Here is a 13,040-nt window from a genome sequence, read left to right on the forward strand (position 1 = left end):
AACTCCACCACCTTTGGCAGTTCTATCTTGTCGGACAATGTTATAGTTAGGAATGGAAATTTCAGGGTTTTTGTTGGTCTTCCTAAGCCAGGATTCAGACACGGCTAGGACATCCGGGTTGGCAGAGTGTGCTAAGGCAGTGAATAAAACAAACATAGGGAGGAGGCTTCTAATGTTAACATGCATGAAAGGCTTTTACGGTTACAGAAGTCAACAAATGAGAGAGCCTGGGGAATGGGAGTGGAGCTAGGCACTGCAGGGCCTGGATTAACCTCTACATCACCAGAGGAACAGAGGAGGAGTAGGATAAGGGTACGGCTAAAGGCTATAATAACTGAAAGGAGCAGGTTTCTGGGCACGATCAAATAGATGCAAGGCATAATGTAGTTAAGAATAGATTCAAGGCATAAGGAGTAGTTAAGTTCATCTGGTTGGCTCATGTCCCTGGGCAGCTCTCAACTGTGCTTCCCTTTGTAGTCTAATGATTTGCAAGCCCTGCCACATCCGACGAGCGTCAGAGACGGTGTAATATGATTCTATCTTAGTCCTGTATTGACACTTTGCCTGTTTGATGGTTCGTCAGAGGGCATAATGGGATTTCTTATAAGCTTCCGGGTTAGAGTCCCTCTCCTTGAAAGCGGCAGCTCTAGCCTTTAGCTCAGTGGGGATGTTGCCTGTAATCCATGGCTTTTGGTTGGGGTATGTACGTATGGTCACTGTGGGGACGACGTCATCGATGCATTTATTGATGAAGCCTGATGTGATGTGGTGTACACCTCAATGCCATAGGAAGAATCCCGGAACATATTACAGTCTGTGATAGCAAAACAGCTTTTGCAAAACAGAATTTGTGCCTGTAGGGGTGCTCTTCAGCCAAAATGTATCACCTAAATAGACAGAAATAGTAGCAGTGGGGAGGAGAGGAGGAGAGGCAGGAGCCTAGTAGCAGTGGGGAGGAGAGGCAGGAGCCTACCTCTACCTCTTCTCCCCGCAAAATCATATACAGTGGGGAGAACAAGTATTTGATACACTACCAATTTTGCAGGTTTTCCTACTTACAAAGCATGTAGAGGTCTGTAATTTTTATCATAGGTACACTTCAACTGTGAGAGACGGAATCTAAAACAAAAATCCAGAAAATCCCATTGTATGATTTTTAAGTAATTCATTTGCATTTTATTGCATGATATAAGTATTTGATACATCAGAAAAGCAGAACTTAATATTTGGTACAGAAACCTTTGTTTGCAATTACAGAGATCGTACGTTTCCTGTAGTTCTTGACCAGGTTTGCACACACTGCAGCAGGGATTTTGGCCCACTCCTCCATACAGACCTTCTCCAGATCCTTCAGGTTTCGGGGCTGTCGCTGGGCAATACGGACTTTCAGCTCCCTCCAAAGATTTTCTATTGGGTTCAGGTCTGGAGACTGGCTAGGCCACTCCAGGACCTTGAGATGCTTCTTACGGAGCCACTCCTTAGTTACCCTGGCTGTGTGTTTCGGGTCGTTGTCATGCTGGAATACCCAGCCACGACCCATCTTCAATGCTCTTACTGAGGGAAGGAAGTTGTTGGCCAAGATCTCGCGATACATGGCCCCAACCATCCTCCCCTCAATACGGTGCAGATATCCTGTCCCCTTTGCAGAAAAGCATCCCCAAAGAATGATGTTTCCACCTCCATTCTTCACAGTTGGGATGGTGGTGTTCTTGGGGTTGTACTCATCCTTCTTCTTCCTCCAAACACGGCGAGTGGAGTTTAGACCAAAAAGCTCTATTTTTGTCTCATCAGACCACATGACCTTCTTCCATTTCTCCTCTGGATCATCCAGATGGTCATTGGCAAACTTCAGACGGGCCTGGACATGCGCTGGCTTAAGCAGGGGGACCTTGCGTGCGCTGCAGGATTTTAATCCATGACGGCGTAGTGTGTTACTAATGGCTTTCTTTGAGACTGTGGTCCCAGCTCTCTTCAGGTCATTGATCAGGTCCTGCCGTGTAGTTCTGGGCTGATCCCTCACCTTCCTCATGATCATTGATGCCCCACAAGGTGAGATCTTGCATGGAGCCCCAAACCGAGGGTGATTGACCGTCATCTTGAACTTCTTCCATTTTCTAATAATTGCGCCAACAGTTGTTGCCTTCTCACCAAGCTGCTTGCCTATTGTCCTGTAGCCCATCCCAGCCTTGTGCAGGTCTACAATTTTATCCCTGATGTCCTTACACGGCTCTCTGTTCTTGGCCATTGAGGAGAGGTTGGAGTCTGTTTGATTGAGTGTGTGGACAGGTGTCTTTTATACAGGTAACGAGTTCAAACAGGTGCAGTTAATACAGGCAATGAGTGAAGAACAGGAGGGCTTCTTAAAGAAAAGCTAACAGGTCTGTGAGAGACGGAATTCTTACTGGTTGGTAGGTGATCAAATACTTATGTCATGCAATAAAATGCTAATTAATTACTTAAAAATCATACAATGTGGTTTTCTGGATTTTTGTTTTAGATTCCGTCTCTCACAGTTGAAGTGTACCTTTGACAAAAATGTACAGACCTCTACATGCTTTGTAAGTAGGAAAACCTGCAAAATCGTCAGTGTATCAAATACTTGTTCTCCCCACTGTATGTTTGTTTCCCTAAAATTAAGTATTTGTGTGATTTAATGAGATAAGACATGTTTACATTTGCGTATTCAATCCAACATTTGTTGCAAGTAAACGCACATAGTGTATCTTTAAATACCGCAATGCGGTTTTATTGAATGTTGCCCATAGTGTCATTGTGCCATCCTGGTAGGTTCCTAAGGTGAGTCTCTCTCCCCTAGATATGTCGGAGGCTGTCCTCAGGTGTATGCGGTCAAGCCGCCGGCTCCTGGTGGTCCTGAGCCCCACCTACCTGACAGAGAAGAGTTACAGCCTGCTGGAGTGTCGCCTGGGCCTCTACATCCAGCTCACCTGCCATGCCCACATCATCACCGTCCTTTACAGCCCCCTCCCGAGACTACTGGCCTCTTGCACTGAGGCCAAGCAGCTACGACGCAGTACTGCCACCATCACCTGGAGGGGACGCCAGTCGGAGTCGTCCACCTCTCGCTTCTGGAAGTGCCTGCGCCTGGCCCTGCCTGTGAGACCGCTGGCCCTGGGGAGGAGGCTCATCGACAGCACCTCGTCCCACTCTGACCTGGCCACTTCTTTGGGCCAGCAGTGCCAGCCGCAGGATGCCGCCGAGCCACAGAGACAGAGGGATGGCAAGAGTGCTGCAGGCAACGGTGTCAGAGGCAGGGGGCGCAAGTGGAGGATACAGAGGATACAGGAGGCGCGCAGCAGGGAGATGCCAAAGGCGGGCCACGGTAAGAACTGCGGAGTGTGTGTGAGAGAGCCCCACGGCGTCTTGGGTAGGGCGGCTGTGAAGACCCAGCATACACATCAACCCACAGCAAACAGTATCAGACCTGAGACCCAACTAGGACTTCATTCAAGCAGCACAAAAGCCCAACCAGGACTTCATCAAATCAGTACAGAGACCGAAACCAGAACTTCATCCAAGCAGCACAAAGACCCAAGCGGGACTTGACCCTAAGAGTACTGAAACTCCAGCAGAACAACCACATCCTTCGCCTAGCCAACCACAGAACTTTGACAACTGTGCGTGCGACCTACAGTAGATAACAATAAAAGCAGCAATATCAGGCATGGCTGTGCACTGTAGAACACTGTCTGAAGACAGGGGCAACTGCAATAAACTTGGCTTACAAATTGCGAAATGCTAAGGATATATCGGATTAGAATAGAAGAGGAGACAACTTTGTTTCTTAAGTGGAGAAATGTGGAAAGTACATTTTATGGGTATGTAATATAAAACTCCAGTGTTTGTGATTGATTGTCTGTTCTGTATCTCATTTGGTTCTTCACTGACCTATTGAAGACGTCACCCGTTCACCATTCACTGGCCTGGGTTGGTTTGTCAACCCATCTGTTTATCTGTGTGTGACTTTGTTGGGGGAAGGGGGTGGGTGATTAGCAACCAGTCAGACAGGCTTCTGGGACAATGAGGACCATAAAAGATTGGAGATTGTTGGAACTGACTGATAGATACTAACTACCAAGCAAACTGCACTGTGCTGAGTGTTTCTGGATTATCATAATATGCTCTATCTAGTGTCCATTTTCTTTCTTTGGTGGTCCTTTGAGCCCATGACAAATGGTACTCTAATTTGGTTCAGAAATCCATCCAACTTTATCAATGCAAGTTTTTTAAGACTGTGTTCTGATGTGCCACACAACAATTTCCCGTCTCAGTGAATATGCAATTCATTAAAACTCGATAGAATTATTTCTACAGGAAATATAACCTTGTCGCAATGTTATTACAGTGTATTTCCTTATGACATTAATGTGTTGTATTGAATAAGGGTTCTAATATCAAAAGCTGTACCCTTTTTCCATATGGATCACAGATTGAGGCAAGTTCAATGACGACATACTGTACAGCACATTCATAATGCTGAAGTGCAGAAAAAGAGAGTAGAAAAAGGGAGGGAGAGAGAATATCGTGCTGTTTTCTCAATGGCTGCTTTCAGTGAAGGTGCTAATTTCCTTCCATTGAGGCAAATTACACACACATTGAAGGGAATCATTTAAGCTTGCACCTGAATAGTGCAGGAGACAGTACCTCTTTAGCCACTACACATATTATTTCAACAGGTCTCGTTGAGAAAAATATTCATTTTTTAATTTACCTGGAAATTGATTTGATCAACCTTAGATCCAATTAGAGCATGAGCAAGGCAGACATTTACATAATCACTGCTCAGATTGAGTGGGAGTAAATTGGTTTAGAAGTATACAGTCATGGCCAAAAGTTTTGAGAATGACACAAATATACATTTTCACAGTCTGCTGCCTCAGTTTGTATGATGGCAATTTGCATATACTCCAGAATGTTATGAAGAGTATTCAGATGAATTGCAATTAATTGCAAAGTCCCTCTTTGCCATGCAAAAATGAACTGAATCCCCCAAAAACATTTCCCCTGCATTTCAGCCCTGCCACAAAAAGGACCAGCTGACATCATGTCAGTGATTCTCTCGTTAACACAGGTGTGAGTGTTGGTGATGACAAGGCTGGAGATCACTCTGTCATGCTGTTTGAGTTTGAATAACAGACTGGAAGCTTCAAAAGGAGGGTGTTGCTTGGAATCATTGTTATTCTCCTGTCAACTATGGTTACCTGCAAGGAAACAGCATTGCTTTGCACACAAAGGGCTTCACAGGCAAGGATATTGCTGCCAGTAAGTGCACCTAAATCAACCATTTATTGGATCATCAAAAACTTCAAGGAGAGCGGTTCAATTGTTGTGAGAAGGCTTCATGTGGCCAAGAAAGTCCAGCATGCGCCAGGACCGTCTCCTAAAGGTGATTCAGTTGCGGGATCGGGGCACCACCAGTACAGAGCATGCTCAGGAATGGCAGCAGGCAGGTGTGAGTGCATCTGCACGCACAGTGAGGCAAAGACTTTTGGAGGATGACCTGGTGTCAAGAAGGGCAGCAAAAAAGCCACTTCTCTCCAGGAAAAACATCAAGGACAGACTGATATTCTGCAAAAGGTACAGGGATTTGAACTGCTCATAATTTTCTCTGATTAATTCCCTTTCCGATTGTTTGGGGCATCCGGAAAAAAGCTTGTCCGGAGAAGACAAGGTGAGCTCTACCAGTCCTGTGTCATGCCAACAGTAAAGCATCCTGAGACTATTCATGCGTGGGGTTGCTTCTCAGCCAAGGGAGTGGGCTCACTCACAATTTTGCCTAAGAACACAGCCATGAATAAAGAAAGGTACCAACACATCCTCCGAGAGCAACTTCTCCTAACCATCCAGGAACAGTTTGGTGACGAACAATGCCTTTTCCAGCATGATGGAGCACCTTGCCATAAGGCAAAAGTGATAACTAAGTGGCTCGGGGAACAAACACTTATATTTTGGGTCAATGGCCAGGAAACCTCCCAGACCTTAATCCCATTGAGAACATGTGGTCAATCCTCAAGAGGCAGGTGGACAAAAAAACAAAACAAATTCTGCAAATATTGAGTCTTTGCATCAACTTCATGTAACTTCATCAACTTCATGTAATTGTCAATAAAATCCTTAGACACTTTTGAAATGCTTGTAATTATACTTCATTATTTCATAGTAACATCTGACAAAAATATCTAAAGACACTGAAGCAGCAAACCTTGTGGAAATTAATATTTGTGTCATTCTCAAAACTTTTGGCCATGACTGTACATTAACACAAACAAATCACTGAGCAAAGATGGCGCAGGAGAAGAAGGCTCACGTTTTACGTGTCCCTAACCAATTGTGTTTTTTTTCCCTTTGTGTTGTTTGTAACTTATTTTTTAACTTATTTTGTACATAATTTTGCTGCTACCGTCTCTTATGACCGAAAAGAACTTCTGGACATCAGAACTGTGATTACTCACCACAAACTGGCAGAGTCCTTTTTTCCCTTTAAGGAGTCCGACGAGCCCGACGTCAATGACATACTGCTTTCCCGGGGACAGGCTCATTTGCGTGAAGAAAAGGCAGAGAAAAAGGGTCCGGAAGGCGGGCTGCATTCTTAGTATTCATAGGCAATCGAATAAACCCCCACTCAAATTAAAGCTACACTTGTTGTGAATCCAGCCAACATGTCAGATTTCAAAAAGGCTTTTCGGCGAAAGCACACAATGCTATTATCTTAGGATAACCCCCACCCAAATGAAGCTACACTTGTTGTGAATCCAGCCAACATGTCAGATTTCAAAAAGGCTTTTCAGCGAAAGCAAACAATGCTATTATCTTAGGATAGCACCTCCGTAAACAAAGAGAGAAAGCATATATCAACCCTGCAGGCGCGATACAAAATGCAGAAATAAAAATATAATTCATGCCTTATCTTTGACGAGATTCTTTTGTTGGCACTCCAATATGTCCCGTAAACATCACAAATGGTCCTTTTGTTCGATTAATTCGGTCAATATATATCTAAAATGTCAATTTATTTGGCGCGTTTGATCCAGAAAAACATAGGTTCAAACTTGCGCAACGTGACTACAAAATATCTCAAAAGTTAACCTGCAAACTTTGCCAAAACATTTCAAACTACTAAATCCCGCTATGCCCTCTGATGAATCATCAAACAGGCAAAGTGGCAATACAGGACAATGATCGAATCGTATTACACTGGCTCTGACACTCGTCTGCAGGCTAAAGTTAAATCTAGACTTGGTTTCCTCTATCGTAATTGCTCCTCTTTCTCCCCAGCTGCCAAACTAACCCTAATTCAGATGACCATCCTACCCATGCTAGATTACGGAGACATAATTCATAGATCGGCAGGTAAGGGTGCTCTCGAGCAGCTAGATGTTCTTTACCATTTGGCCATCAGATTTGCCACCAATGCTCTTTATAGGACACATCACTGCACTCTATACTCCTCTGTAAACGGGTCATCTCTGTATACCTGTCGCAAGACCCACTGGTTGATGCTTATTTATAAAACCATTTTAGGCCTCACTCTCCCCTATCTGAGAAATATACTGCAGCCCTCATCCTCCACATAAAACACCCATTCTGCCAGTCACATTCTGTTAAAGGCTCCCAAAGTACACACATCCCTGGGTCGCTCCTCTTTTCAGTTCGCTGCAGCTAGCGACTGGAATGAGCTGCAAACAAACACTCAAACTGGACAGTTTTATCTCAATCTCTTCATTCAAAGACTCAATCATGGACACTCTTACTGACCATTGTGGCTGATTTGTGTGATGTGTTGTTGTCTCTACCTTCTTGCCCTTTGTGCTGTTGTCTGTGCCCAATAATGTTTGTACCATGTTTTGTGCTGCTACCATGTTGTGTTGTCATGTGTTGCTGCTTGTTATGTTGTCTTATGTCTCTCTTTATGCAGAGTTGTCTCGCTTGTTGTGATGTGTGTTTTGTCCTATATTTATATTTTATTTATTTAAATTTTTTAATCCCAAACCCCCGCCCCTGCAGGAGGCCTTTTGGCTTTTGGTAGGCCGTCATTGTAAATAAGAATTTATTCTTAACTGACTTGCCTGATTAAATAAATAAATAGAAAACTTTACAAAATTCAGACTGCAATGCTTTTATTTAATCTTTCTTTATGCATGAATACAATTGTCACTGTTCGTTGTTGGCATGTCCTGCCTAAGTTTGCCCAGTTTGCCAATGAAGTATTCAGTAAAATAATTGGCAAAATCAAATGGTTTTGTGATGAATAAGCCATCAGATTCGATGAAAGACAGAGTTGAATTTGTCTTTCTGCCCATAATTTAATTTAAAGTGCTCAAATTGTTCTTCCATAATTGTTTAAATCATCGTTCTTGGCTTAATAATACAGTTTCTTCTTCTTTTTGTTGAGTTATACACATAATTTCTCAATTTGCAGTAAGTAAGCCAGTCAGATGTGCAGCCAGACTTATTAGCCACTCATTTTGCCCCAAATTCAATCATACCATTTTTTAATTCCTCATCGATCCATGGAGCCTGAACAGTTCGAACAGTCAGTTTGTTAACTGGTACATATTTATAAATAATTGGACAAAGCAATTTCATAAATTAATCAAGTGCAGTGTTTGGATGCTCCTCATTAATCACACCAGACCAAGAAGAGAAGTGGCCTGAGGGAACACACTTAATGTGTTGTGAAAAGTGTGATGAAATGTTACATAATATCTTAAATTGTATATATCTGCCTTAATGTTGCTGGACCCCAGAAAGAGTCACAGCACATTAAGTGTGTTCCCTCAGGCCACTTATCTACTATCACATATCTATAATGCAAAATCCATGTGTACGTGTGTGTAGAGTGCGTGTCTTATAATGCATATGTGTTTCTGTGACCGTGTGTCTATTCACAGTCCCCGCTGTTAAGGGGTGTCCTTAATAAATACAAATGCAAACAGCCGACCAGTCAGCTTGTTACCAACCCTTAGTAAACTTTTGGAAATGATGGTGTTTGACCAGATACAATGTTATTTTACAGTAAACAAATTAACAACAGACTTTCAGCATGCTTATAGGGAAGGACATAAAACAAGCACAGCACTTACACAAAGAACTGATGATTGGCGGAGAGACATTGATGATAAAAAGATTGTGCTGCACTAAGCTGTCGCCTGTTGCCAGAGGACAGTGTTTTCGAGGCCAGAGTGGCGTCTGGGGTAGACAAGAAGAAAAACTAGGTGAGCATGGATTCCCCAGTAGCTTGTGTAGGTTCGCTACTTGTTTGATAAGAGTAGCCACTTTGCCCCTGTAGTCCTCTGCAAGCAAACAGTTGTTACATTGAAAGTCTAGGCGGTCCACTCTGTCCCGGAATAAACCAAAATAAACACAGCTGCTGCAGCATTGAAAACGTTCAATAGCGACCTCCATTTAAGCCTGCCAGCCATCTAGGCTAGCTAGGCTTCCTTGTCTCTCTCCTTCCATAGAATTCTGAACTAAGTGAATAAAAAGAGCTCACACAAATTATAATATCCGAAAAGCAGAAATATGTGTCCTCCTTTAAATCCTCTCACAGCGGTGAGCACGAAAGCAGTCTTTGCACATCCTGTTTGTAGCAGCGTCGGCTAACATTGGTAGCTATAAAATGCAGTTCCAGCCAGGTCAGGTTGCAGGGGAAAAAGCAGCATGGAATACAGACACAATTAGCGTGGGACACCGCCGCGGTCCCAACCACATGGGCTAATTGCTTCCCTGCTGGCTTGATACTGATAGCTACCAGCTAGGCTACCAGCTAGGTACGGCAAAATACTTCAGAGGTTTTGGTCTGGTAGGATCCCAGGACAGATAGTAGCGGTCACAACAACTGAGGCTAATCGCATTGCGGGATCCAAAATCCAAACTTTGCAAGGAAACACTGTCACAACTAAATCGTTTATTTTGTTTATTTTTGTTGTCACTGTATTAGACTAAGCATAGGTGATGAGATGTTGAAGTTAAAACTGTTTTGGTTTTGCTACTTGCGGTAAATCTCCTTGGTTCTAAATCAATAGTTGTTTATTAGTCCAAAAATGTCAGAAAGATTACAATGCTTGACCATGCTGTAGGTTATGTAACTGTTTGTTACATGCAACATGTTTTGTGGACTTCACTGGACAGATGTTGCTCTCCAGTTTTGTAATGAAACAAATGTGTGGTTGAATTTATTCTGCCACTTTGTCTTGTTGTCTCGGCCTTAGGTCTACATATCGCGGTGTCAAGGCATGTAAACGAACAGGTTATAGAGCAAACAACGCAACTATCACAACACATAGGTTATAATATGGCTTTTTCTTTCTGAATTGGCTTCCCCGGTGTTTTTACCCACTCACCGCTACTGCCTGTGAGATTGTATTTCTCTCAACTTGCAGCAGCATCTCCACTTGTTGATTTATTTCTAATTGTGCTTGAGGTCCGTCCTGTGGCAATGTAGACACTCAGGCTCCTCAATTCCCTTTGAGCATTTGCAATGTGGTCAACCACGGATGTTTTCAGTCATTCCAAAATTCCTGTATTTGGCTGTCCATTTCCCCGTTGTTATGACATTCGTCGACGTTGCTGCTTCAATCTGCTCCAGTCGCTGCAAAACGTTGCATTTTCTATCATGACTCCTCTTTGAAATTAATCTCAGTCGGTTATTGCTGAATGCAGTAATCCAATATTGCCCGTGTCATACGAGATTGAAATAGAAACCAATTCACCAGAGCTAACATACAAAGTTAAAAACTGCTTTAATAAAAAAAATGTAGGCATGAAAGGTCAAACTACACAATTATCAAAAATTAAATATCATCATGGCTGCCTGTCCCCTGCATGAAGTTAACACACGCAATACACCCTCTAGACTTAAACTGCTATCATTTCATCAGAGATCATATATGATCATTCAGAATGATTCACACTATAACAGATCCTCAGTCTATGAACTCTATGAGCTTGGAGAGGCACTTCTCACTATCTTACCTGTTGGTTTGTGTTCTCTCTTACTTTGTTCTTGCCAACTTTCCTCGGTGAGGTGCGTAATGATGGTGATGTTGCACAGTACTTTTTCTCTCACTCACACACTGCTTGTAACAACCGAGAGTGAGAATGAAGCAGTCAGTGGAGGTGGGGGTAATGACTCACATTCCAGCAGCAGAGACCTTTTCAAAACAAAAGTTCCTCAATGAGTCTGAGGACTCGTTTAAAAAAAAAAGTCTAGTGAAATAAAAATATTATTATTGTGGCAGGGGGGAGGGTATTTTACCTGCTTCTAACATTGGGGGCTCCGGCTCCTACGTCCACACACACACACACACACACACACACACACACACACACACACACACACACACACACACACACACACACACACACACACACACACACACACACACTGGACACAAAAGCTAGCTCGCTGTTGCTAAATAATTTGTCCTGGGATATACAGTTCATCTCTAAGAGCGTGCATCTTTTCCTTTAAGGCTCTGATATTGGCAGTCTCTGTGTCAAGTGAGATTTTTCCTGACTGGAGAATCACATTCCTGTCCTCAATGCTTTGCAGTACCTGCAATTATGGCAACTGGCATGTAATTCAACACAATGCTGCTCACCTCCTTCTTCAGTTGGGAGTAGGGCTGGTTCAGGGGCACGAGGATGGGGAGACAGGGCTGCTGAGCCTGAAGCTGCGACTGTTGGGCCTGGCACCAGGCAGGGGCAGGGACAACTGATTTAGTATGAAAAGCTTACTAAAAGTTTGCCTGCATTGATTAAATGTCGGCTAAAAGAGGAGCGAAATGTAAACACTCTGAATATTCTGTGAAGATATTCAGTAACTAATGCCTATTCCACTATGGACTAAGCTAACAGGTTAATTTACACCACTCACGGACTACACCCATCTTCCTTTGTGAAAAATTGTGTGACATACTGTCGCCCTTTCTTTTCTCTCTCCTGTCTTTCTTTTCTTTCTTTTCATTTTTGGAAGCAATACAGAGGCTCACTGGATTTGAACTTTTGACCAAAAACAAGAAAATAAAAATAAACGTTAGTTTTATTAGTACATTGTGAATTAGATATTATATTAATGATTATGGTTCATCTTTGAATATTTAAAAAAATGTACCTAATATTCTAATAATATTTTAGGGCCCCTGTCAGTCACAGGAAAACTAATAGTTTCTAGTAATCTCTCCTCCTTCAGTAGCAGTTCTTCTTCTGTGGACTTTATATCTCAACCAACTTTAAGGTGTATTACTAACACCAACTAGACTGGAGTGTGGACCTTTCAAGTTTCCATTAAGGTTGTACTAATGGTTATTGATGAAAATGTGTAAGACGTAGATGCTGTCAAAGAAAATCTGTGTTTTTTACCCCCAAAGCTCTGTCCCAAGTCAGTCAGCTGGCATCACGAGCATGGTCGCGAAGCTAACGCTAGCTAGCTAACGTTACCACAGCCAGAGATATTAGCAAAAAATGGCTAGATAGCTCATGTTCAAGCTAACATTAGCTAGCTACTTAATTATGCTAGTACAACCTATTTAACCTGAATGACCATCAAATTAATAATTCATAACATTTGTTATTTACAATTCTCATGGTTTTCAGTTAGCCAAAACACCCTTAGTCTGTCAAAATAACGTTAGCCGTTCTCCACTCGTCAGCCACTCAGTCACAATAGAACTAGAATACTATTCTGGCGGACTTCACGCGCTGGTGGCGGGAGAATTAACCCACTAGCTGGGTTAAATGTCCATAGCCCAACCTTAATAACCTAGCACCAACAACCCAACCTTGCTGTATTTATAGAAAACAACCCAACTATTGACTCATTGCCTGCAACCCAGCATTTGGGTCATCCAAACAACCCAGCATGTTCTATAGTGTAACATACATCTCACAGCCATGCATGCAAGAAGCCATGACCTGTCTTGTGCACACTCATTTCTCCATCCTCAGTTTGATTGAAGACCTCAAATCTGTATTTTTGCCTTGAAACTGATTGCTTCTAGAAAGAGAGAAGGAACAACAAA

At 42.8% G+C, this 13,040-nt stretch overlaps 1 protein-coding gene across 1 annotated transcript in view; it reads left to right on the forward strand.

The window, feature by feature from the left end:
- Positions 1-4,333, forward strand: part of LOC112241940 (interleukin-1 receptor accessory protein) — a 37,806-nt gene extending 33,473 nt beyond the window's left edge. Inside the window, exon 11 of the mRNA XM_042300000.1 lies at positions 2,816-4,333. Within this exon, the coding sequence (XP_042155934.1) occupies positions 2,816-3,564 (749 nt within the window). The 3' untranslated portion in view covers positions 3,565-4,333. The remainder of the gene's footprint in view (positions 1-2,815) is intronic.
- The last annotated feature ends 8,707 nt before the right edge of the window (positions 4,334-13,040 follow it).

Source organism: Oncorhynchus tshawytscha, linkage group LG17, assembly GCF_018296145.1.
Source record: "Oncorhynchus tshawytscha isolate Ot180627B linkage group LG17, Otsh_v2.0, whole genome shotgun sequence".
Lineage (NCBI taxonomy): Eukaryota > Metazoa > Chordata > Actinopteri > Salmoniformes > Salmonidae > Oncorhynchus > Oncorhynchus tshawytscha.